The 27,803-nt window shown below is 42.1% G+C and overlaps 1 protein-coding gene across 2 annotated transcripts in view; it reads left to right on the plus strand.

Annotated features, from left to right (window-relative positions):
- Positions 1-27,803, plus strand: part of ABCA2 (ATP binding cassette subfamily A member 2) — a 226,346-nt gene that overhangs the window by 76,295 nt on the left and 122,248 nt on the right. For both annotated transcript variants that reach the window (XM_073599942.1, XM_073599941.1), the window contains one exon: positions 6,158-6,251. In XM_073599942.1, the coding sequence (XP_073456043.1) occupies positions 6,158-6,251 (94 nt within the window). The remainder of the gene's footprint in view (positions 1-6,157; positions 6,252-27,803) is intronic.

Here is a 27,803-nt window from a genome sequence, read left to right on the forward strand (position 1 = left end):
ATGCTGATAGCGGAGGAACAAAGCAGTAGACAAAAGTGACAATTGGTGCTCTTAATTGAGACAAGTGCACACTATAGAGTGATATACTTTGTTCATATTTCATTTCTGGGGTTACAACCACGTTAAGTCAGGTTGGGTTATGGGTGCAAGAAGGCTTAAACTCCAGCTGAGGTTTAGAGTGCAGGTGGCAGGAAGATCTACTACGCCTGTTAAGTTCTCTTTTTTTTTTTTTTTTTTTTGTGCAGCTTACTGTAAAGCTGGTCATACACGGTGAGAATTGAATTTGACATTTTTTCGTTATAAGAACGTTTAACAATTTTATAACCATTAGCGGGATTCAAATTGTCATTCGTTTTCCACTGTAGAGAAAATTCGAAGGAGCAGGATGGCAGGATGAAAATTTTTTCTCTAACTAATTTCTAACAATGAACAAGGTTTTCATTCGAGCAAATCCATTCATTCCAAAATCGATTGTCAAAAGCAGACAAAACGTTGAAGTCGTTTCAATTGACATTTGTCAAGTCAGATATTTTGAGAACTTTCCTACAAACGTTCATTGAAATATCTAGCAGTGTAAGGCCAGCCTTAGCCCTGTACCTGCCTCCTCTCTGGGTCCCTGTATGGTGGTGTGGGCTCCTCATTGTGGAGCATGTCATGAAGTCATTGATATTCCACATCTGTATTGTCTCCCCTCCCTGCGGTTGGAGGAGAGCACAAATTGACTGTCTGGTAAATGGGTCATAGATTCCTGCATACCCTATGAGGATTTATCAATGCTACTTGTCGATCCTCGCCGGGGAGGGGGGGTGATGGCAGACGCTAGCTCGCTCTCTGCGTCACAGGCTCTGTGGGTGGAAGGGGCTCTGATCAGAGTACAGATCCGGCACACGGTGTCTTAATGAGTCTCCCAACATCTGCTGTGTTTACCAGCTTAGGGTGACTGTCTGTCTCCTCCATGCAGAGCTGGGGACCTCAACCTCACTATAATATGGACTATCAATGCTAAAGGAACACCCTTCGTCTGCTTCTTATTATCAATATCCTCTAAATCCATGTATATTTTCTACATGATAAACATATACATAATGTGACATGCTTTCTATTATGATTATTTCAAAAATCTTGCATTTATATTACTGTTCTGAGTTTTATTAAAGTGTTACTAAACCCACAACAGTAACAGCAGTCTGTATATGCAGTAATGCATGCTTCTTATACTCACTGTGGAACCTAAGGGTTAATCCTCTGCATTGTGTAAAAAGGCTGTTTATTTCTGTCTTCTCTGATCCTCCCCTTCTTCTACAGTCCCCACTCCATCCCCTGATGGAACAGAGCCTTGGGGGCACTCTGCACATGCTCAGTTTGGTGTCTATTGCTAGAGTTTTTTTTTTTTTTCTATTTTTGGAAGGGTGCATGTGATCAGCAGAGGGCCAATCAGCACTGTCCAGACAAAGTCAAGGGTCATGCAGCCTCATATAGAAGAGCAGAATGAAAACTCCTCCTACGAGCTTTAACCGGACACTGATAGAAGTGACAAGACTGCTATATACTGCTGATGAGAAAATGTATTTATCAGTTTATATTTACCTATGCATTTCCATGTGCTGTGTACTGTGGGAGATCAGATATAGTGAACACAGGTTGCTGGGTTTAGTAACACTTTAAGTTACCAGTCTAATGGAAGGTTACATTTAAAGATGAACTCTGTGGAGGCAAGGTACCCCTGCAATAGGTCTACTTTTCACGGCAAGGGGGTTCATTTTGTCTAGGGTCTCCAAACTCTGGCCCACCACAAGATTTTAACTGGCCCTCTGATGTAAGATGGACTTTGATAGGGACTCTGATGTAAGGGGGACTTTGATAGGGACTCTGATGTAAGGTGGACTTTGATAGGGACTCTGATGTAAGGTGGACTTTGATAGGGACTCTGATGTAAGGGAGACTTTGATAGGGACTCTGATGTACAATGGACTTTGATAGGGACTCTGATGTAAGGTGGACTTTGATAGGGACTCTGATGTAAGATGGACTTTGATAGGGACTCTGATGTAAGGTGGACTTTGATAGGGAATCTGATGTAAGGGGGACTTTGATAGGGACTCTGATGTAAGGGGGACTTTGATAGGGACTCTGATGTAAGGGGGACTTTGATAGGGACTCTGATGTAAGGGGGACTTTGATAGGGACTCTGATGTAAGGGGGACTTTGATAGGGACTCTGATGTACGATGGACTTTGATAGGGACTCTGATGTACGGGGGACTTTGATAGGGACTCTGATGTAAGGGGGACTTAGAGAAGGGACTCTGATGTAAGGTGGACTTTGATAGGGACTCTGATGTAAGGTGGACTTTGATAGGGACTCTGATGTAAGGTGGACTTTGATAGGGACTCTGATGTAAGGTGGACTTTGATAGGGACTTTGATAGGGACTCTGATGTAAGGTGGACTTTGATAGGGACTCTGATGTAAGGTGGACTTTGATAGGGACTCTGATGTAAGGGGGGGTTCTGAGGTGAGAATGACTTTGATGGGAACTCTGAAGGGAGCAAACCCTTATGGACTTAAGGTTATTTGGAATTTATTTGCTTTTGTTTTCTGAAGCTTTTTTAATGTTGTTCTACAATTTATCAAACGGATTAAAAAAAAAAAACTCCATGTAAAACCTATTCTTTTAAATTTGATTTGTTCATTTATAAAAACTTTTTTTTTTTTTCTTTCCGGCCCGTGGAAATTTGTAAAAAATAAAATGTAGCCCTTGTACAGAATAGTTTGGAGGCTCCTGGTCTAAGGAGTTAAGAATAAGGTGACATGTTTACCTAATTCCTCATTTTTAAGACTGGCCCCTTTTGAAGCCTTTCCTCTTGACTGCCTGGTCACAGCTTCCTGACGTCATCCAGTACAATGCAGGATCAGGAAGCTTTTTCTTTCTTCCGAATGAGTTCAAGGCTTCCTTTGATTGGCTGAGGTGGAGATTGTGATGTCATCTGCCTACCTCTCCACCTCAGCCAGTCATAGGGAGCCTTGTACTCATTCAGCTTCCTGTGAATGGCTGAACAGGGCTCAACCTGCCTTGATTTTATTTTGTGAGTGGGATGGGAAGTCTTCGTACAGCTGCCAGAACACATTGCTGTATACTGTATGTACAGTTTATACAATGGCACATCTGTTAGTGAAGGTGAAGTTTTGTCTGGAGCAGCTTGGTCCAAATGAACTATATTAAAGTGGCAGATCGCTGAAGGTTCATAGATGATATAAGGCATGCTAAAGTGGTCTCTCAAGCAGTGGCTTGATGGATCATGGTAAATGCAATTCAATAACACAGTGCTAATCGTGTTTTCTGTAACCCCCCCTTGTATTATAAGATTAGATAATGCCATATGAAGCTGCAAGATTTTCCCCAGCTGTTTGTAGGACTGCGAGAAGGGTGCAAATATTATGTACAGGAAGTTACACAGGATGGTTACATTGTAAAATGTTTAATATATAAGCTTATTATGATCATGAATTGAGAAACATTTACTGTGTGTTTGTTTTATGTTCATTAAGCCCTGCAGCGATCTTTGTAACGAGGATATTTAATTATGTTGACTAAAGATGTGCCTTTGTTATAAGTAGGTGTCATTAACAGGAGAGTATTGTGAGCACATAATAATGTAATACTTATCCTAAAGCAGAACTAAAGGTAACTAATAAAAGGCAATGCCTCTTCTGCAGTAATAAATACTTACCTGCCTGCTCACAGTCTTCTATTGAATGCACACTGATTCCCAGCACGCTCCATCTGTGCAGGAATGACAGACTCCCATGTGCATGTGCGGGATGACGTAATTCAGTCATCGGCCAATCAAGAGGCTAAAAACCTGGCACCCGGAGTTGACTCCGGGAGAAGATGACTGTGGCTGGCAAACCCTCGCCTCACTGCAATTTGGAGGTGAATATTTCTTTCAGTTCAGTTCTACTTTAAGGCTGGACTCCAGGAATTATTTATATTGCATACTTATTTTGGTCCAGGTTGGCACAATTTAAGCATGTACTGTACATGTCATACCTGATGGGCCACTGGGAAAAGTGATAATCACTGTAGTAGTCGACACTAATACAGTGATCTTCTGGGACCTGTTGGGATTCTCAAGGCTGCTGCTGAAATCATGGGGCCCCATACAGCCTACCTCATAGGGCTGTAGATTTTAGTCCTTTTCTCTGTTACCTTAGCTGCACAGATGAATGAATAGGAAGCGCTCTGAAGCTTCCTGCTCTTTCACAAACTGAAGCATAGTAAACACAATTTACTATGCTTTAGTGATGAACGGACACTGGATTGGTACCTATTGCGCACTGTGTTCATTCAGGAAATGAAGGGGCCAGTATACAACATATTTACTGGCCCCTTCCTCCCGCTCTTTATCCTGAAACATCATTCTGGCGGGAGAGGAGAGGAGGGAAGCCAGCAGTGTTACGGGGGAAAGGGACACACAGGGGGCCCAGACAGAAGAAGGAAGGGGCGCATGTGCTATAACCAATATACCTGCAGTGCAGCTGGATGGAGAAAGAGGAGAAGAAGCTAGTGATGCAGGGGGATGCAGAAGAGGATTGGTGTCTGCAATAAGACCATACAGCCAGCCCGCCTGCTCAGCAGGTGCCCGGGCCCCCTTTTAAACTGATGAGGCCCAGGCCCAGTACAAGAGGGCTGGATGTACTGCCTTATCAGTGGCCCTGGGGAATCTATGCGAGCAGCTTCCCCTCTGCACAGACCACAGTGTGCTTCTTCATAGATGGGCCGCTTGCTTGGCATCACCACCATCTATAGAACATCTTTTCTTTCAATAAAACAAGGCATTATCTAATTGGATGAGGTGGAGAACGTGATGTCACCCCAACTTTCCACCTCGTCCACTTAGGGAACCCCTTGCATCCATTGAAAAAAAAATACATATGTTCTATGAATGGTGGCAGTGCCAAGTGAGTGCCCGCCTGTGGTGAGTTGCTCCTACTACAGTGAACCTCACTGTCTTCCAGTACCTATGCCAAGTGGCTGCCCTGCTGCATAGTAACCACAGGGGGTCGATCGCCCCACATGGTGCCATTTACCAAGCAGGCAACCAACTCTGGTTACTATGCAGCAGGGCAGCTGCACGGATTCTGCACTTCCACAGGGATCAGCCAGGTATGGAATTTGTATAGCAAGAAAGACAAACAACAAAGGGTGCACTGGCCTAGTGCAGTATCCCACGGATACTTCATTACAAGTCCATAAAAAAATATATGTACACACAAACCATTTAGGTTCACAGCACATCAAGCAACTAGCCCGTGGTAAGCTCAGTGGTAAGTTTGACACAGAGTGTTCCAACGCCAAAGAGACACTGTCTAGGATCCAAATTGGCTTACGCATTTCGAGGGCGAACCCTCTTCTTCAGAGCCAAGTGGAATTTGTATACATTCATTGGGCAAAGCTGGACTAATGTAACTGTGCAAACAAAATGCAGACCTGGAGAAAGTGATTGTAAACCCATATTTTTTTTATTAAATAACAAACATGTTATACTTACCTGCTCTGGTCAGTGGTTTTGCACAGAGCAACCCTGATCCTCCTCTTCTCGGGTCCCCGGCTGGCACACCTGGCTCTGCCTTCCTCCCAAGTGCTCACCATAGGAAGCTGTTTGCTATGGGGACACTCATGCATGCTTGCTCCCGAACCGCGTGGCATCTGTCCATTGACAAACAGAGCATGGCTCGGCCCTGCTGACTCCTTACTGGCTCCTTACTGGCTGTGATTGACAGCAGGGGGAGCCAGTGGCTCTGAGCCTATGAAGAGGGAGAGAGCTGAAGGAGATGCTGCTCTCCTGCACAGCGCTGGATCGACATCAGGCTCAGATAAGTATAAGGTGGAGCTGCACTCCAAGGTTTTTTACCTTAATCCAGAGAATAAATTAGGGTAAAAAACCTTCAGCCATTAGAACCACTTTAACTGTGACATGGAGAGGCCAAGGAACCTTGTAAATCAGGAGCCCAGAGTCTGCCATCACCCTATAGGTTAAATGCTCTTTCATTTATTGGCCAGCATGGTAGTAAATTGTTCAGAACCTTCACCATTACTTTTTTCCATAGTCTTCCCCTGTTATCCATGACGTGATGTTCTTCATCTTGTGTTACAGTGGGTGCTCGCGTTTGAGATCTTCATCCCTCTGGTGCTCTTCTTCATCTTGCTCGGACTGCGCCAAAAGAAGCCCACCATCCCTGTGAAGGAAGGTAAGACGTTCAGCCATGTCGGCCTTAGCGTTAAACGGTTAAAGCGCCTGTCACCTGCCAAGGCCAGTCCTGTCTTCACATAAGGAAGTGCTGGTCAAAGTTCGGTGTCAGGATGGTGTAATAATCTAGTTATTGTGACAGCGGCTCATAAATCACTGGCTGCGGCAGGTGACGGCCCAATTCTTGTCTCCTTGGCTGAGAGTTATCCTTTTATACTAATAATCTCGCCTAGAAATGCTGGAGCAGAGAAGAAAGCTGTTGTTGGTAGCAACTAACCAGGCTTCAGATTTTATTCTAAACTGCAAAGGGAAAATGGTTATAACAGATTATTGCTAGGGGTAACGGCTTAAGATCTGTGTGGGACAGTTTTTAAATGGGTTGTACATGATACAAAACCATAATAATCTTTTATCTTTTACAGGCACACTCCATCTGAATAGGGAACTATGTATTTAATCTTGAGAAGTAACACTGTGAATTTAATAGGAATCGGTTATGTAAAGACAGGAAGTGATGGGAAATCTTTCCCAAGGGGACACAAGCCATAAACAAAAACTAAGGCTGGCCATACACTACCTGCAAGCTAAAGGAAAACAAAAATCTGCCATCTATGCAACAGTGCAAATAGACGAATCCCCCTGCTGGGCTATTCTATTCTGACAGCTTTCAGAATACCCACACAGCGGCAGCATCTGATTGCATGCAGCCACTGGTCGGTTGACGTATTTCTGCAAGGCTCCATTGAATTTTCAATAAAAGGATGTCGGGGGGAGAGGTTGACAGGACCACCCATTAAGCAAAATTCACACAGTGTATGGCCAGTCTAATTCTTAGTAGCATGGCAAGGGTTAAAATCTGAGTATGTATTTATCAGTGTCTTCTTTTCCATTTCTTGTATGGGTGTCACAAGTAAAGTGAATATTTCCTTTATGGCGTCACAGACAGACAGAGATAAACACCTGACAAAAATGTTAAACCTTCCTCCCTCTATCCAAAATGGAAAAAAATAAAAAAATAAAGATTTCGCTGGAGTTTAGAATTTATTAATTAAAGCGACTGTCATTAAAAAAAAGAGGAGGAGTTAAATACATATTTGTCCTGCTGCCAGTGTTGTTGTGAGTTAAAGACCCTGTACAATCTTATCCTTCCGGGGGTTTTGATTTCCTGGTCCCCTACCGCACTCTGTGGTTCCTCCCTCCAAACCCCTATGTTGCTGCAAGACACAGTAGTGACATATGGGGTTGTGGATCGAACCACTGAGCACAGCAGGGGGACCAGGAAACTGAACTCTTAAAGTCTCAGATTCTGCAGGATATTCAGCCACCATTTTTTTTTTAAATATAGTACTCCAGTGATTTGCAGTGTTGGCAAACGGACAGGTGACCATTCCATGCCTTCTTCCTAGGGGCACCATTATTTTAGAGGCACAGTCCTTTTAGGCCTGACATGCTGTATTACAAAGCGGTAGTGCATCACTGGATCCTATTATATGGCAGGTTTCATACTAGTTTAACCTAAATATTGGCTGCCATCAATGCATGAAGTAATAGGTTCTCTTTGGTGAACAAAGGCCTACATTCCTTGTTTCCTTCTAGTACCGAATCAATATGCCTGTAAGCAATAAACATATTTGCATATTCTGATTGCTGATATCTCCAAAATGACAGGTCCTCTTTAATATTAAACTAGAAGATTAGCAAAATATTAATAACATTTCTCTTGAATGTCAACTCTGTACAGGATAGGGTTATTCCACCCACAAATGACATTTTAGTTTTGGCTTGCTGCTGGCTGATTAAACTTTCACCCATTCCCTTGTATCATGGCAGATCTACAACCTCCTATCTGCTTAATATGGAGCATTGATGAAGAAATGAATTCATGCCTTGCCTGCTTTTCTGGGTATTGTTAATAATCTACCAGGAAATATTTTGTATACAGAGCTCCCAGCATGAATATGTTATGTATTGTATCACGGAGATCGGATGAAGTTCCATTTAAAGGCCCTGGATTTAGACAGCTAAAACAGCAGGCCTCTGACCTTCAGCTTGAAGACGTTTTTCATGGGGTGCCAGTCATTGATGTATTTACTAATACTCACAGCCAGGCTAAGTACACACTGCTCCTCAATTTAGAGATAAAAGTAGACTTCCCGTATAATCACTCTCCACATACAAAAGCATTTTGTCTAATAACAACCAATCAGAATTTTCCTTTAATTTTCAGTTTGCTCTACAAAAGTCAAAACCATAGCAAGCCAAGATAATATCCAGGGTCACCTTGCCATTGAGTAGGCACATCGACCAAAACTACTCCAGAGTGAAGAAGTGCGCTCATTATCTTCCTCTTGAGGTTTTATGCCCGTTTTATGTGCTACACCCTAACAACCTATCTCTAATTGTGACGGAATCAACTCTGGAGTGTCTAACCATTTGCCCCAGTTTGTTATAGATGTATCTGGGCATCCTCTATGTTGATAAACCATATGTTTTCTTTGTAAGACTTTATTTACTGATTTTACCTACAAAGAGTAAGTTGGGTGAGCCATAGAAACCCATCTCTGTGCTATCAACTTTCTTGGACTCCATCAGGACATTAGTTCTGGACACTTTAATGGCATCCAGGACTAAGGTCCAATACCTAACCAACTATATCTCCACATCATATGCATTAATGTACCAACATCCCTTTCACATCGTGGACATAAAGTGGTCTCCCTCTTATGCTACTTAATGTTTCTGAGGGTTATAATAGGCACGATGTATAATAAAAAGTTAGGTGAGTCTCTGAGATGCAGAAAGATACTTGTCCTACCTTATTAAGAACATCGGACCACTCCTCATCACTAAGGGGGCCAATGTCCGTTTGTCAATATGTCCACCTCAGAGAATTTTGATCTTTTCATTTTCTGTAACCGTGCACTATACAGCTTTTGGTATTTGTCCCTGCTTAGTAGTTGCTACTGGACTAGACCACACCGCCACCCCACACCACTACCACCACCACCTTCCCAACCACCAAAAAAATTCCACGCCCAACCCCATCAAAAAAATAAATAAAAATACCATCACCCCACCCCAAAATACAAACAAAAAACAAGGGGTCAGTCTTGACCGTGTTTGAATAGCATGACGGAGCTGTAAAGATTGAAAATAGCCTTTTTGTGGGCAAGCCACATTCCTGCTGCAAAAGTGTGAAAATCAAAAGTTGACCATCATATAACTGCGAGATGTACATTAGACCTCGATCTGACCAATAATTTAATCCTTCAAATTTAATAACTCCAGGTCATTAAAATTCTGAAAAATTCTGGTGTAATCAGTATACCTGTTATAATGACAATGATCTTTAATCCTCCTTTTCCATACCTTTATCTATCATGACTAACATGGGGTACTGCCTAAACTATTCTAAATTCACATGCCTCTAAACAATCTATCAACTTTTTACCTAAAAGTACCATAGACAACATTTTCCTAAATGGATCGACTCTCGGATCCTCATCTCACCCCGTTAAATGCTAGAGCTGCGATGACAGATAATATAAAAATGGGTTGAGAACAGCCAGCCCACCATCTTCTTTAGCTTCTTGTGATGTTTCTAGCCTAATATTACGTCAGTTACCCTTTTTCCAAATGAGCATATGAAATCTAATCATTTAAAAAAGGTCATAGGAAGCCACACGGGAGCATTATGTAAAACCTATATCAATTGTGGCACCCATATAATTTTAACCACTTGCCTACTGGGCACTTTTACCCTCTTCCTGCCCAGGCCAATTTTCAGCTTTCAGCACTGTCACACTTTGAATAACAATTGCGTGGTCATGCTTCACTGTACTCACTGTCTATCATCTTTTCCCACAAATAGAGCTTTCGTTTGGTGGTATTTAATCACCACTGTTTTTGTTTTGTTTTTTGTTTTTTTTGCTAAACAAAAAAAGACCAAAAATGTAAAAAAAAAAATACTTTTTTTAATAGTTTGTTATAAAAAAATTTAAACAGGTAATTTTTCTCCTTCACTGATGTGCACTGATGAGGCTGCAATGATGGGCACTGTTAGGTGGCACTGATGGGCATTAATAGGTGGCAGTGATAGGAGGCAATGATAGGCCTTGTTAGGTGGCACTGGGCACTAATAGGTGGCACTGATGGGCACTGGTAGGCAGCCCTGGTGGGCACTGTTGGGACGGCACTGATAATTAGGACACTGATAATCAGTGCCCTGAGTATTAGTGTAGATGTCCTCTTCAAACAAGGCTCCTCTCCACACTCTGACAGGAATGCCGATAGCTGGCTTGGGTTTACACCATGATCAGCTGTCATTGGACACAGCTGATCACGTGGTAAAGGACCAATGTGCTTTGTCCTTTACTCTGATCGGTGATCAGCTGTGTCCTAAGGACGCAGCAATCCCACAACAGGCCGATCAGCACAATCACAGGAGGACGTCCATGGATGTAAGCTGTAGCCAACTTTCCAACTGGCTAATGAGGTTTACACTCCGCAGTATTGAAAGTGGCAGTTTACACTGACTTGTGGCTTTCTGTTTTAATTTAATAAGTAGTGGGTTAATATTTAACTCTACGTACCTGGGGATATCACAGTGTATGGTGATCCTCAAATACACAAATGTTTCTACCACCTTTATCTGAGAAGCAGTTGATGGCAAGGGATCCCTGAGAGGCTCAATCAGCAGGAGAGAAGACTTATTCCAGTTTATGTTCCAACTGCTGTCTTAACCTGGAAAAGTCTTAGGCTCTATTCACACATTTGTGTATTACTGCATACGTCGGAGCGCATGCTGTAAGGAGTGGACGGGGCCGTGTGTATCTATAGAAGCACAGCCCGGCTCAAGAGCGAGCCCGCTGGTCCGTCCCTATTGAAAGCAACTTCTTATAATGGTGCATTAAGAAGAGGAGGAGCCTAGAGTGCTGGTAGGGGACCCCAGAAGAGAAGGCTTGGGGCCGCTCTGTGCAATGTGCAGAGCAGATAAGTAGAACATGTTTATTATTTAAAAAACCCTTTTAAGGGTTCATTCACACCACAGAGTTGCACTTCATTGCCCAGCATAGGTGAATAGCAATGGAGGCCACTCATAAGGGGCGCAGGGGCGCCACCCCCCTAATCCATGCAGGGCACCGGACGCATGGATTTCAATGTTGTTGTTTTTTGAGCACATGATTAGAACCGGAGGCTCTAATTGGCTTCAAAAAGGGTGGGCTTGGGTGCCACTTGTGTGACATTAGTGAATTAATATTCGCTAATGTCTTCCTACTTCTCCTCCCGGCCAATCAGGAAGCAGGTCCTGAGACCCGATTGGCCTGGGAGTCCTAAGACCCGATTGGCCTGGGAGTCCTAAGACCCGATTGGCTGGGAGGAGAAGCGACCGCCAGGACTCAGGAGGAGATGCAGGGGGAAGCCACCGAAGCCGCGACCTGGATGAGGTAAGTGCGAGGCTGGTGGGAGTGAGGGGGCCATGTTTGCCACGCCCCGAAGAAATTGAACACCAGCCATCACTGGTGAATAGCCTTCTTTCCCACAGCTTCAGTTCACACCGATGCCGTATTGTAGTGTACACCAAAAATAGGACCTGTTGCATTTCAACCCAACTCATTGCAACAGGCTCTAAAGGCAATCGTGGGTCGTTTTTTTTTTAAAAAAAAAGAATACAAAAGTGTCTGCATTGTCTCAGCAGCCAATCAATTTCTACGTATCCGTTTGCTAGTCAAGATTACAAAGTAGAAGGAAGCATCTGGTTGCTGTGGAAACGCAGCTATTCTCCCAGTTTTTATAACTCAAGGTCCAGTGAGAAGGGCTAAAGTGCCAGTTGTTGCTTGGCAACAGAAAAAGCAGCCATTTTGTAGGTTAAATCTGTTTAAGATGACACAGCCTGTCCATGCAAAGTGAACTGACTTACAATTTAATGTATTCAATTACTTTGTATTTTTTTTTTTTTTTTTTTTTTTTACATTTCAGAGATTGTTCGTTCTCATTTGTATGTCATCTATAAAAGCTCCTTGGCACATCTGATCTCTCTGCCTTTTCCTACATCATGTAGACAGCGGGCCTGAGACGTAACCTGAGAGCGGCAGGCAGTTGTGTGATCCGAGATCTGCGACAGTCCGCTCTTGCAGGAGCAGTGACCAGAGTCTCTTGTATGTCACTGTTTAATATAATTGCAGTGAGTCAGTACATGTTGGCGTGTACGGTACAGGGCTCTGGCATGCCATAGATAAATCTATCAGGCACTTCATGAATAATTAAAAATCCCTAAATTTACATTTGACGAGAAATACATTTTATAGTGGAGATATTTTCTTTTTTTTAGATTTGGTATTTGTAAATACTGTATGCTCTAAGTATATAGCGTCACATCCAAATCAACAACTCCCAAAGGAAAGTTTGGACATCAGGACAGACTTTTAAGGTGCTCAATACACAATCTATTCCTTAAATATAAATTTACCCCTGCTGAGTCCAGCCATATCTACCCTACGACCTCCAGTCAGTGCTGTAGATTCTCCAACGACCTGGTACCCATCTATTCATTTGGTTGGGATGTCGGGTAATCTTACCCTTTCTATGTCTACAAAACTATGTGTATCTCAGATGCTAGGGCCTCTCCCCAGGTAGCTCTGTTGACGATGATACTGGGTTCTTTATGAAAATCCAGAAAGGGCATCCTGAGACACTGCCTCTTGGTGGCTTGGGTTACAATCTTGAGTCATTGGAAATCGGCAATGCCCCCTTCTATAGAACAGGCATAAATGCACAAATGAAGGCCCTGGTTTCAACTTACAGGAATGATCCTGAGGAGATCCACCATGCTTGGACCTGTTGATTGCTACATTCGGAATCTATCCCATAACCATTAAGTTTTTATATAACTGATGAATAAAGGGACAGGGGATTATAACGGTGCTAAAGTACTAAATGTGAAAATGAGAAGGAGATATAAAATTACAAAATTTTATTTCACAATATTAAATACATAGAAAGAGCAATAAAATGGTTAACAACCAAAAAGCATATATATTGCGTGTGACCCAAATGCGATGGGGTGGGCCGGATGGAGACGGCCATTAAAGCAAAGGCTCGGTTTCCTACATGTTTCGCCAAGGCATTGGCTTCCTCAGGGAACAAGAACTCTATTTCAATATAAAAAGTTCTGTACTTTGGGATACAAAAAACATCATATAAACAAGCAGGAACGCTAGAAAATGGACTGTTTTAAACATAACTGAATGTTGGAATATTATGGCTAGACAATCTCACACAAGGAGGTAACCCTAATATAGCCCCGGGATCCCAAACATACCTGAGCGACCGACACCCAGGGGAGGCGCGGCAAAAGACCCCCAAACGGGGGAAGGGCAGGCTGCACCGTAATTGTGCTTGCAGGGGGCACGCAGTAAACCTGGCAATGGAATGTATTGAAGGTTAGAGATAAATGATGAGTAGGTAAGTATTGGGTATATATTAAACATTACATTAAGGGAATAAATAGGGCAAAAAAGCCTCTAGAGAACTCACACTATTTATTAAAAGCAAGTTGATTGGTAGAGGGGAAAACGCCTGTAGATGGATTCAAGGACAAACAGGAGCGATTGGCAAGATATCCCCGTACATAGAAGGCTCTCCCCTTCTGATTTCTAACCCCAAGGGCTTCTACAATGAGGAAGAGAGTCTAAATCTGAATTCTGACTACCGCTTTGATCCTGAGGAAATCCACAATGCTTGGACCTGTTGATTGGTCCATTGGGAATCTATGCCATGCAAGGCCTTGACAAGCCATTACCATTGAGTTTTTATACCCCCATGCATAGGAGGCTCTCCCCTTCTGTTCTCTAAACCCAAGGGCTCCTACAATAAGGGAGGGGCCCTGAATCTGAGTTCCGATTTCTGTTTTGTTTTATACACGCCACAGTTAAAACTGAATAAAGCGATGTTTGAACCAAAAACATTTTTTATCACCGTATATACTCGAGTATAAGTCGTTCCGAATATAAGTCGAGGCCCTAATTTACCACAAAAAAATGGGAAAAACTTATTGACCCGAGTATAAGACGAGGGTGAGAAATGCACAGCTACTGTAAGTGGAAAAGAGGGTCAACAATGCCCATTTGCAGCCACACTGTGCCCATTTGCATGCCTCACTGTGCCCATTTGCAGCCATAGGTCCCCCGAACTTCAAACTCGGTAGTTAAGTGTTCTTAGATGCCCCCTAGCTGCAGCCAAAATTTGGGGTCTCTGAACCCAAAGTGTCCCGAAATGACATTGCTGCAGATAGACACAGTTGACTGAATTTGGGGCCCCGTATCTCGGGACCACTTAGTGCTACTTAGTGCTATCTTAGTGCTATCCCAAGCTGGGATTTCTAGCACCAACTGGCCCCGAGATACGGGGCCCCAAAAATCGGTTCAGAAAATGTCAAGCACTTTTCTGCAGCAGAGAATGACATTTTCTGAACCTATTTTGGGGCCCTGTATCTCGGGGCCACTTGGAGCTAGGAACCCCAGCTTTGGATATGTTATGTTACCAGTTCCACTGGGTTTGCACACCAAATTTGGGGTTCCTAGCACTGAAGTGGCTCTGAGATACGGGGCCCCAAAGTTGGTTCAGAAATTTTTTGCTGCAGAAAAGTGCTTGACTCGAGTATAAGTCGAGGGGGTACTTTCAGCACAAAAAAAATGTGCTGAAAACTCGACTTATACTCGAGTATATACGGTATATGTACTGTATAAAAGTTTTTTGAAAAAACAAAAAAAACATGTGGTGGCTGATTTTTGCTTAAATCTCCTACCCATGGTAAATGGTGATCACATACAGTAGTTAAAGGATATAATCCTAAAACAACCTATTCGTCTAGCCATGTATTTTTATACTGTACTTCTGATGGATTTTAGTATATCCCTCTTTAAAGAGGACATACTGAAAACCTAAAACATGTCTTCATAGCAATCTGCTGTCAGACCCACCAATATTGGAGTAAAGGGTGCTTTATTGATTGTGCCCAGTTTCCAGTCTGCCACATAAAGAGCATGGGCACCAATGTGTAGTTCACTTTTATGGTTGAGCTCAACTCCAACCAAAACTTCTTATTTAGTTTAGTGTGTTTAAAACCAAAACCTTTTTTTTTACATTTTGGATAGGAAAAGATTAAAACCCAAGTCAGGTGTTTTTTTTTTTTGTCTGTGTTCCCACCAGGGGCAACCCGTCCATTAGGGGGGAAGGGCGTCGCCTCCCCCTATCTATACGTCTGGCGTCTTTCAGGATGCCGAATGCATGGATTCCAGTGCTCTAATAGGCTTCAAAATAGGGCTCAGGGCACAGAGAATGTGCTCACAGCCCACCCAGGTGTGTTACAACAGTGAATGAATATTCGCTATTGTAACACTGATTTTGACACCCGTAACCCAATTGGCTGAAAGGACAGGCAATCCTATTGGACGCCTAGCAGGAGGTGAGAAGCCGCACACCGGAAGCCGCTGATGGAGGAGAGGACACGGATGCTTTACCCGCCTAGATGGGTTGAGTGCTGGACCGACTGGCAAACAGCAGGGGGGGGGGGGGGAGGTACCACTGGCTGCTCGGGTGGGGGGGAGGGTGGTTGTTTGCCACCCCTCAAAATACTGTCGTTCCCCCCCCCCCCAAGAAATGCATTTTCCACCGGCCGCCACTGGCTTTCAGGGTCGTTTGTCACAGACGAAAGAGAAGAACAGATGTTTCCCATGTCCTCTGTCTGCAGCCAGCTGGCCGTGGCGTTGTGTTGCAATAATTGCACCGCCAATGCACACCATCCAGCACACATTATATAGATCATCATGCATACAGACTGGTGAACAAGCCCTACGGCAACACAGCTCCAGTGCGCATGAATTCAGCACGCCATAACGCACACTAACACACTGCCATGTGATGTGCTGCATTGCCAAAAATTATGCATGCCTGTTTTTTGTTTTTTTTTTATGCATTGGCAATCAATACATATGATTGGGCTACCTTAATGTGACACAAGTTTAATACATGAAAAAAGAAGTGTTCAGGCATGTGCATTAAAACACACCAGTAGGCCAAGGTCCGAATAGTGCCTAAAAACCTGACAGAAGTTCTAATTTTTTCTCGTTCATTCAGAAAAATTGTATACCTGTGGAAGGATTTCTCCTCATTTCCTTTAACGACCATCAAATAGACAGGAAATGAGAGGAGCATACTACTGACAGAGATGGTAGTCCTCATTTTCTGTATATAAGCAGGAACGTGGCCCTCAGCCCAAAGCTTGCCATTATATTCCCAAGTGTAAAGTTCTTTCCCATTTTTAAAATACAACCAGTCGCAGTTCCATGTTTTCTCACTGTAGTTAGCAGGGAACAGATGAAGAACACCGCGTCTGTTTTCCCTCAGTCTCCATTCTGTTTTTTATGCCCTGTTCACATTTTTTTCAGTATAACACACATCTCCATGGAAACGCCATTGCTTTCTTTTCTGTGGAGATCACAGCCTGTGCTGTGAGAGATACATGAGCTGCCATTGCAGACTTCTTGTGGATCTTGACTTGCTTGGCTGCCATGTTGATTCCCTGCCTTTGATACCTTCTCAGGCACTGACCTGAAAGGAGCATGCAGGTCAGAAATCCTGAATGAATTAATTTTTTTACTTTTCCTGGTCAATACTGAGGCCAAAGGCAGCCAGGTAATTGGCATTTTCAGAAGGCCAGCTCAGGTTCTCATGAACTTGTAGGATGCAAGGAATAAATAGTAATGCAGAAAAGACAGGTATCGTGCATTGGTGTGAATTTTTAATGTCCATGTTGTGGAAATATAATTGTTTTAAAGGAAGACACAGATGAAAAAAAAAAAAAAAAAATAAGAAAATGCGTGGCTGAGGAAGAAATGCATTAAATGCTAAAACATATGAGAAAATTTAGATCTGCACACATTTTTGGAGTGCTAATGTTTGAATGAACTACATGAATATTAAAAAAAACTAGAATCATGAGGCCAGCGACACTCCTAGGCAGGTATATCAATAGAAAGGCAACACTAGTAGGGAGACTTAAACTGATGTTAGACGGGCAAATCTGCCACCAGAGACAGATCACTAAAGGCAGTATTGCCAAAGAAGTTGCCTATCAGTCCTTGTGGAATGCCTCCCTCTGTAGCCAAAAGCAGCAAGATGTCTGTTGCTGGCCCGAATGCTGCTGAATCTCAATCAGTCACAATGGGAACAACATCTCGCTGCCTCCGCTACAGAAGGGGCGATTTCCATAGGGACAAATAGGCAGCCTCTTAGTGATATTGCCACAGGAGATTTCGACAAATTACCAGAGGCAGGATCACTAGGTGCAGACTCGCCCGTCTGCGAAAGAGTAGTGTTGTAAAACATACAGTCAGGTCCATAAACATTGGGATATCAACACAATTCTAATCTTTTTGGCTCTATACACCACCACAATGGATTTGAAATGAAATGAACAAGATGTGCTTTAACCTCCCTGGCGGTTTTCCCAAGTGTGGCTCGGGGTTAAAATTCAGGACCATTAGCGGTAACCCCGAGCCACACTCGGGATTACATCGCAGGATCCTGGTGTGGCTTTACTTACCTTGTCCCCCGGGATCCTGCGATGTCCCCCGCTGTGTCTGCGGGCTCCGTCCTCCTCCGAAGCCTCTCCGTGCCAGGCTCCGTTCCCTGCGAGCGGCGCAACGCACGAGGGGCGGAGCCTGGCGGCAAATTCAAAAAAGTGTAAAATCATAACACATACAGTACTGTAATCTTACAGATTACAGTACTGTATGAAATTATTTCACATCCCTTTTGTCCCCAGTGCTTTGTCCTATGCCCTGCATGCAGTTTTATGTTATATATACTGTTCTTTCTGCCTGGAAACTGGAGATTGTCCATAGCAACCAAAAAGTGTCCCTTTACATCAAAAGTGGCTTTAGACTAGCTAGAAAACAGCGATAGTAAATTAGAACACTTGCAGAATTGAGCGATAGTGAATCATGGGGAAATTTATTTTATTATTAATTTTTTACATTTTTTTTCATTATTTATTTTTATTTATTATATTATAATTTATGTTTTTGTGTTTCAAACTTTATCGTACCCGGGATATCTACTAGACTCTTGTTTGGACAGATTTAAGTGTGTTATTGTTAAGAATTACATTCCTACAATATAAAACGCCAAATTTCCATGCAAAATAATTGTACCGCTTTCAGCACCTAAAATCCGAAATAATCATACCGCCAGGGAGGCTAACTGCAGACTTTCAGCTTTAATTTGAGGGTATTAACATCCAAATCAGGTGAACGGTGTAGGAATTGCAACAGTTTGTATATGTGCCTCCCACTTTTTAAGGGACCAAAATTAATGGGACAGATAAAAAATCATCCATCAAACTATCACTTTTTAATACTTGGTTGCAAATCCTTTGCAGTTAATTACAGCCTGAAGTCTGGAACACATAGACATCACCATACGCTGGGTTTCATCCCTTGTGATGCTCTGCCAGGCCTCTATTGCAACTGTCTTCAGTTCCTGCTTGTTCTTGGGGCATTTTCTCTTCAGTTTTGTCATCAGCAAGTGCAATGCATGCTCAATCGGATTCAGGTCGGGTGATTGACCTGGCCATTGCATAACATTCCACTTCTTTCCCTTAAACTCTTTGGTTGCTTTCGCAGTATGCTTCGGGTCATTGTCCATCTGCACTGTGAAGCACCGCCCAATGAGTTCTGAAGCCTTTTGCTGAATATGAGCAGATAATATTGCCCGAAACACTTCAGAATTCATCCTGCTGCTTTTGTCAGCAGTCACATGATCAATAAATACAAGAGAACCAGTTCCATTGGCAGCCATACATGCCCACGCCATGACACTACCGCCACCATGCTTCGCTGATGAGGTGGTATGCTTTGGATCATGAGCAGTTCCTTTCCTTCTCCATACTCTTCTCTTCCCATTACTCTGGTACAAGTTGATCTTGGTCTCATCTGTCCATAGGATGTGGTTCCAGAACTGTGAAGACTTTTTTACATGTTGTTTGGCAAACTCTAATCTGGCCTTCCTGTTTTTGAGGCTCACCAATGGTTTACATCTTGTGGTGAACCCTCTGTATTCACTCTGGTGAAGTCTTCTCTTGATTGTTGACTTTGACACACATACACCTACCTCCTGGAGAGTGTTCTTGATTTGGCCAACTGTTGTGAAGGGTGTTTTCTTCAACAGGGAAAGAATTATTCAGGTCATCCACCACAGTTGTTTTCCGTGGTCTTCCGGGTCTTTTGGTGTTGCTGAGCTCACAGGTGCTTTCTTTCTTTTTAAGGATGTTCCAAACCGTTGATTTGGCCACACCTAATGTTTTACTATCTCTCTGATGGGTTTGTTTTTTTTTTGTTCAGCCTAATGATGGCTTGCTTCACTGATAGTGACAGCTCTTTGGATCTCATATTGAGAGTTGACAACAACAGATTCCAAATGCAAATAGCACACTTGAAATGAACTCTGGACCTTTTATCTGCTCCTTGTAAATGGGATAATGAGTGAATAACACACACCTGGCCATGGAACAGCTAAATTGTCCCATTACTTTTGGTCCCTTAAAAAGTGGGAGGCACATATACAAACTGTTGTAATTCCTACACCCGTTCACCTGATTTGGATGTAAATACCCTCAAATTAAAGCTGAAAGTCTGCAGTTAAAGCACATCTTGTTCGTTTCATTTCAAATCCATTGTGGTGGTGTATAGAGCCAAAAATATTAGAATTGTGTCGATGTCCCAATATTTATGGACCTGACTGTATATACTCTTTATTTAAGCAATAACCTGATGTATTTTGTTAAAAACGTGTAATGTTGTCTCTACATGTTAAACCAAACTCTCAACCATATCCTCAAAGAAGCCTTAAAAAATGTTAAGATCTCGGGGAACCCCTAAAATACTTTTCATCCACAGCTTGCAGTACATTAGTGTGATCAGTGAGTTGTAGATCTAGCAATAAATATGCAGATCTAACAAACACTAGTAAAATAGAAAAACGAGCTGCATGCCAAATTTCTGGATGACAGTCGTAAAATACACTAAAATTGCATTGGTGTTAAGTAGTAATACTAACTTTGTTCTGGTGCACATTGCAAAATTCCAATTTTGCATTGCTGTTCAGGAATAAATGTTTAACTTTGCATAATAGTTTAGGAAAAAACATTAGTGTTCAAGGAACAACCTCCACTTTGCATTGGGTTCAAGGAAGGACCTTGACTTTGTAATGGTGTTCAAGGAAGATCCTTGACTTTGCATTGGGGTTCAAAGAAGAACCTTTAAATTGGTGTCCATGGAAGAACCTTACATTTCCATTGAGGTTCAAAGAAAAATCTTAACTTTTGCATTGGTATTCAAGAAAGAACCTTAACTTTGCACTAGGGCTCAACCTTAAAATCGCTGTTTAAAGAAGAACCTTAATGTTGCATTAGTGTTTAAGGGCAGGGCTTTTTTTCTTGAACAATAGGTGCTGGAACTTAACCACGGCCCACAAAACCCCTCCCCCTACACACACCCTCCAAATCACATCAAATAGTGGGTGTGTTCAGTCAAATTTCACGAAAACAGTAGGAGGGTCTTAAAGGAGCATCAAATACCAGGAATGCATTACATACAGATTGCAGAACTGTCACTTGTAAACACAGAAACCAGACTTTTGTGTTTACAAGTGATTGTGGTGAGCAGGCACCAAAGGGTCTGAGCCAGAGGTGGTGGAACTGAGTTCCACCAAGTTCCCCCTGAAAAAAAGCCCTGTTTAAGGGAGAACCTTAACTTTTGCATTGGTTTCAATAAAAGCAGTTTACCTTTGCATTGGTGCTCAGGGAAAAACATTTGTTTTGTAATTCCTTCGAAAGTGGATTCTTTAAAATTTTCCTTGACAAACCTCTCTCCAATCGCCATATACTTGCCTTACTAGCATTCCCTCGCTTCATGTGATTTCTCACTTCACCCCTACATGGCTTCAATAAATCAAAGCGGCAACATAGCTTTCAATTGACATATGCATTTAATCTCCTGTTGTAAAGTAACACACTCAAAAACCTCCTGCATGGTGATTCTGATCTCATACTATAAAGGAGCATGTGCAGTTGCTGAAACCTGGGATTGAACCAAGGACTTTTAGACCTTCAGTCTAAAGCACTTCCAACTGAGCTATTTCAGCTTTTAATGCACCTTAGGGTACAGTGCCTTGAAAAATTCTCCCTCCTGAGCTGTGGATCTCTGCAGCTCCTCCAGAGTTACCATGGGCCTCTTGGTGGCTTCTCTGATTAATGCTGTCCTTGCCCGGCCTGTCAGTTTAGGTGGACGACCAAGTCTTGGTAGGTTTGCAGTAGAGCTGCACGATTCTGGCTAAAATGAGAATCACGATTTTTTTGCTTAGAAGATAGTTCACGATTCTCGCGGCGTAACATCATCTTTCACATTAAAACAAAAAAAAAAATGGGATAACTTTACTGTTTCGTTTTTTTTTTTTTTTTTTAATTCATTGAAGTGTATTTTTTCCCAAAAAATTGCATTTGAAAGACCGCTGGGCAAATACAGTGCGACATAAAATATTGCAGCAATTGACATTTTATTCCCTAGGGTCTCTGCTAAAATATATAAAATGTTTGGGGGTTCAAAGTAATTTTCTAGCAAAAAATATTGATTTTAACTTAAGAAACAAGTGTCAGAAAAATTTTTAGACTTTAACCACTTAAGGACCAGCCTTGTTTTGGATTTTAGGAGTTTACATGTTTAAAACAGGTTTTTTTGCTAGAAAATTACTTAGAACCCCCAAACATTATATATGTTTTTTTTCTAACACCCTAGAGAATAAAATGGCGGTCGTTGCAATGCTTTGTTTTGCACCGTATTTGAGCAGCAGTCTTATAAGCGCACTTTTTTTGGAAAAAATTCACTTTTTTGAATAAAAAAATAAGACAACAGTAAAGTTAGCCCATTTTTTTTTTTATATTGTGAAATATAATTTTACGCCAAGTAAATTGATACCCAACATGTCACGCTTGAAAAATTGCTCCCGCTCGTGGAATGGCGTCAAACTTTTACCCTCAAAAATCTCCATAGGCGACATTTAAAAAATTCTACAGGTTGCATGTTTTGTGTTACAGAGGAAGTCTAGGGCTAGAATTATTGCTCTCGCTCTACCGGTCGCGGCGATACCTCACATGTGTGGTTTGACCACTGTTTTCATATGCGGGCACTATTCGCATATGCGTTCGCTTCTGCGCGTGAGCTCGTTGGGACGGGGGGGTTTTAAAATTTTTTATTTTTTTTTTATTATTTATTTTACATTATTTTATTTATTTTTACACTGTTTTAAAAAAAAATCGTGTCACTTCTATTCCTATTACAAGGAATGTAAACAATCCCTTGTAATAGAAAAAAACATGACAGGAACTCTTAAATATGAGATCTGGGGTCAAAAAGACCTCAGATCTCATATTTACACTAAAATACAATAAAAAAAAAAAAAAAAAAAAAAAGAGTCAGCTAAATTTATTTTGAGATTAAATTACACACAGGTAGACTCTATATACTAATTAGGTGACTTCTGAATGCAGTTGGTTCCACTAGATTTTTTTAGTTAGGGGTTTTAGAGTAAAGGGGGCTGAATACAAATGCACAACACACTTTTCAGATATCTATTTATAAAAACATTGGAGAATCCTTTATCATTTTTTTTCCACTTCACAATTATGTGCCACTTTGTATTGGTCTATCACAGGGAGATATGCAATTAGCGGACCTCCAGCTGTTGCAGAACTACAAGTCTCATGAGGCATAGCAAGACTGACAGCCACAAGCATGACAGCCAGGGGCAGAGGCAGCTATGATCAGTGATGTGTCACACACAGCCCCTCCCCTCTACAGTTAGAACACATCCCTAGGACACACTTAACCCCTCCCTAGCCCCCTAGTGGTCAACCCCTTCACTACCAGTGTAATTTTTACAGTAATCAGTGCAATTTAATTGCACTGATCGCTGTAAAAATGACAGTGGTCCCAAAAATGTGTCAAAATTGTCCGATGTGTCCGCCATAATGTCGCAGTCACAATAAAAATCGCAGATTGCCGCCATTACTAGTAAAAAAAAAAAAAAATTAATAAAAATGCCATAAAACTATCCCCTATTTTGTAGACGCTATAACTTTTGCGCAAATCAATAAACGCTTGCGATTTTCTTTTTTACCAAAAATATGTAGAAGAATACGTATCAGCCTAAACTGAGGGAAAAAAAATGTTTTTTTATATATTTTTGGGGGATATTTATTATAGCAAAAAGTAAAAAAAATAATGTGTTTTTTTTCGAAATTGTCGCTCTTCTTTTTTTGTTTATAGCGCAAAAAAATAAAACCGCAGAGGTGATCAAATACCACCAAAAGAAAGCTCTATTTTCGGGAAAAAAAGGACATCAATTTTGATTGGGAGCTGCGTCGCACGAATGCGCAATTGTCAGTTAAAGCGACGCAGTGCCGAATGGCAAAAAGTGCTCTGGCCTTTTGCTAGCCAAATGGTCCGGGACTTAAGTGGTTAATGGGGCTGGGTGTCACTGTGGGGGAAGTTGGCGTTCTGGAAGGGGTTAGAAGACTCAGCAGCAGACTTGGTGGCCCTTTAGGAGATGAGGTTTCTGGGGGGCTGGAGGCTCTTTACGTGGGTGGTGGGCACTGTGGGAGGTGGAAGAACAGTGGTGGACACTAATAGTAGGTTGGGAGCTCTATGGGGGAGCTGGAGGCTCTGCAGGGGCACTGTGACAGGTCAGAAAGCACTGTGTGAGTTTGTAGAACATGGTGGGAAGTTGGGGGAGGGCAGTGTGGGAGATTGTTAGAGGTTGGGGGAACTGTGAAGTATAATGCAGACTTGTGTCCTCCTTCTGAACAAAGCACAGCACACAATATAATATATTGCCTTGTATGCAGTTATATTTTTATCATTAATGTCTTTGACTCTGTAATTTCTTAAACTTTTGATATGATCTGTCAATGTTTCTTGTCTTTGTATCAAAGGAACTGATAAAGAATAAAAAAAAAAAAAAAATCATAATAAGGCATGTTAAAATAATGCTTTCCTTTTTATTTCTAACATTGTAATTGACATTGGTATTATTACAAGGGTTCCCATCTCCGAAGCAAAAAAAAAAAAACTGATTAGCAACAATTTATCATCCACTCTAATATGGAGTTCCAGTTGGTTTTCAGTTTATTACAATTCACCAGCTACAAAAAGTGCTGACTTTTAATAAACAGACACTCACCTGTCCCATGGTCCATCGATGAGGCCGTCCGAAGTCTCGCTACTCTCCCCCTCCTCTCCATGATGCCTTCATTGCAACTGTGGGCGCCTGGCTGTGACCGTTTACGGCTTAAAAGCCGGGCGCGCACTGCGCATGCACGAGTCGTGCTGCGCTCTCCTATTTGCCAGGCAATCTTCTGGGACCTGTGACATGTCCCAGAAGATTGCAGAGAGGGAGGGGCCATCTAGGGGGAGACGAGGAGTTGTCTAGGTGGCAAAAAGACGGAAGGAGGAAGTGGGACAGGAAGTACCTGTCAAAACCAGGTACCCCCCCCCCCCCAAAATAAATTACATGTCAAATGTGGCATGTAAGGGGGCGAGGAGTGCTTAAAGTGGAAGTTCCACTTTTGGGTGGAACTCCGCTTTTAAGCTTCCCATGCTGCACTAGAATCAGGAAAGGAGAATCTGCTTGTATCGGTTTCAAGATTAGAGACACTCAGGTTCCAGAGATGTGCAGTAACCCTTAGCAACCAATCAGCACTTAGCGTTTAGTGCCTAAAGTAGACAAAATGTACCACTCATTGGTTGTTACTGGTCATCACTTCTCTTCACACCCATGCAAGCCACAGGTTGCCACCCTCCCTTAAATCCATGACATCTACCACTGAAAACAAATCATCTTTATCTGTCATTGGATGTTTATGATTTTAATATTTATTTTATTTTTTTCCTTTTTCTTCATGTTTTTTTTTTTTTTCGTTTCCATTCCTCATCACCGTCTGACTCCACATCGCATGCTGCAGTCTGTAAGTGGTCCAGTGGTTTGCTGGTTAAAACTGTGTGTAGCATCCTATGTCTATGTTGTCTCCTCTAACCTTTTCGTTCCACGTCAAGCTGTCTCTGTGCCATGTGCTATGGTCCAAACAAAACCACAAACCTCGCCTTTTGTACACATAATAAACCACACGTCATCGCCTCTGGTCATGTTGGCTATGGAGGAATAATATTGAGTAATCTGCTGACAGATTCCTGTATGCAGTGCATTTAAAGTACATCTCTAGCCATGCCTTTTTCTTCTTCTTTTTTTTTTTTTTTTCTTTTTTTTTTTGCAGTTTTGGACAGTGTAAGAATAATGTTAGAACTCCTTTCAGCTGTCTGTGTAATGTCACTTTTTGTTCAGCTGATGTCCAAAAATTGTACTTGTGTTATCGGAATGGGAGGTGGGGGTAAACCTTCCAATGGGGTTACAGTGGGGCAAAAAAGTATTTAGTCAGCCACCAATTGTGCAAGTTCTCCCACTTAAAAAGATGAGGGAGGCCTGTAATTATCATCATAGGTATACCTCAACTATGAGAGACAAAATGTGGAAACAAATCCAGACAATCACATTGTCTGATTTTTGAAAGAATTTATTTGCAAATTATGGTGGAAAATAAGTATTTGGTCAATATCAAAAGTTCATCTCAATACTTTGTTATTTATCCTTTGTTGGCAATGACAGAGGTCAAACGTTTTCTGTAAGTCTTCACAAGGTTGTCACACACTGTTGCTGGTATGTTGGCCCATTCCTCCATGCAGATCTCCTCTAGAGCAGTGATGTTTTGGGGCTGTCGCTGGGCAACTTTCAATTCCCTCCAAAGGTTTTCTATGGGGTTGAGATCTGGAGACTGACTAGACCACTCCAGGACCTTATAATGCTTCTTACAAAGCCACTCCTTCTTTGCCTGGGCAGTGTGTTTGGGATCATTGTCATGCTGAAAGACCCAGCCACGTTTCATCTTCAATGCCTTTGCTGATGGGAGGAGGTTTGCACTCAAAATCTCACGATACATGGCCCCATTCATTCTTTCATGTACACGGATCAGTCGTCCTGTTTCCTTTGCAGAGAAACAGCCCCAAAGCATGATGTTGCCACCCCCATGCTTCACAGTAGGTATGGTGTTCTTTGGTTGCAACTCAGCATTCTCTCTCCTCCAAACACGACAAGTTGTGTTTCTACCAAACAGTTCTACTTTGGTTTCATCTGACCATATGACATTCTCCCAATCCTCTTCTGGATCATCCCAAATGCTCTCTAGCAAACCTCAGACGGGCCCGGACATGTACTGGCTTAAGCAGGGGGACACGTCTGACACTGCAGGATCTGAGTCCCTGGTGGCGTAGTGTGTTACTGATGGTAGTCTTTGTTACGTTGGTCCCAGCTCTCTGCAGGTCATTCACTAGGTCCCCCCGTGTGGTTCTGGGATTTTTGCTCACCGTTCTTGTGATCATTTTGACCCCACGGGGTGAGATCTTGCGAGGAGCCCCAGATCGAGGGAAATTATCAGTGGTCTTGTATGTCTTCCATTTTCTAATTATTGCTCCCACAGTTGATTTCTTCACACCAAGCTGCTTGCCTATTGCAGATTCAGTCTTCCCAGCCTGGTGCAGGTCTACAATTTTGTTTCTGGTGTCCTTCGACAGCTCTTTGGTCTTCACCATAGTGGAGTTTGGAGTGTGACTGTTTGAGGTTGTGGACAGGTGTCTTTTATACTGATAACAAGTTCAAACAGGTGCCATTAATACAGGTAATGAGTGGAGGACAGAGGAGCCTCTTAAAGAAGAAGTTACAGGTCTGTGAGAGCCAGAAATCTTGCTTGTTTGTAGGTGACCAAATACTTATTTTCCACTATAATTTGCAAATAAATTCTTTCAAAAATCAGACAATGTGATTGTCTGGATTTGTTTCCACATTTGTCTCTCATAGTTGAGGTATACCTATGATGACAATTACAGGCCTCTCTCATCTTTTTAAGTGGGAGAACTTGCACAATTGGTGGCTGACTAAATACTTTTTTGCCTTTTTGTACCTGTTTTGGTGACAATTTTCAAAGAGAGGATTCCCCTTATATTGCAGAGGTTTCATCACACTTCCTTTTTTTGTCTTCAAGACAGGAAGCAAATTCAAATCTTAATACAACAAATAAAAAAATATAAAAAAAAATTTGGGTTGCAGATAGCTTTTGATGCAGAACCCCACCAATACGATATGATTTGCTGAAGTACTTTTTCAGAATATTTCCAGGCCTAAAGCCAAAGCTGAAACCTGCCTGGGAAAAAATTGCTGTATGGACATGACAAACATTTGCTCAACCACAATGCAAACTAGAAAAAGTTTGTGCAAAATGTATGATTCCTACCTATTATCATAAGTGGCATCTAGTGGCCATAATTTGGTATCTTTCTGATTGAGATATTATGGCATTACGGCTACTAGATAAGTGTCATTGTTGCATATC

The sequence above is a fragment of the Aquarana catesbeiana genome, linkage group LG09 (assembly GCF_042186555.1).
Source record: "Aquarana catesbeiana isolate 2022-GZ linkage group LG09, ASM4218655v1, whole genome shotgun sequence".
Taxonomy (NCBI): Eukaryota; Metazoa; Chordata; class Amphibia; order Anura; family Ranidae; genus Aquarana; species Aquarana catesbeiana.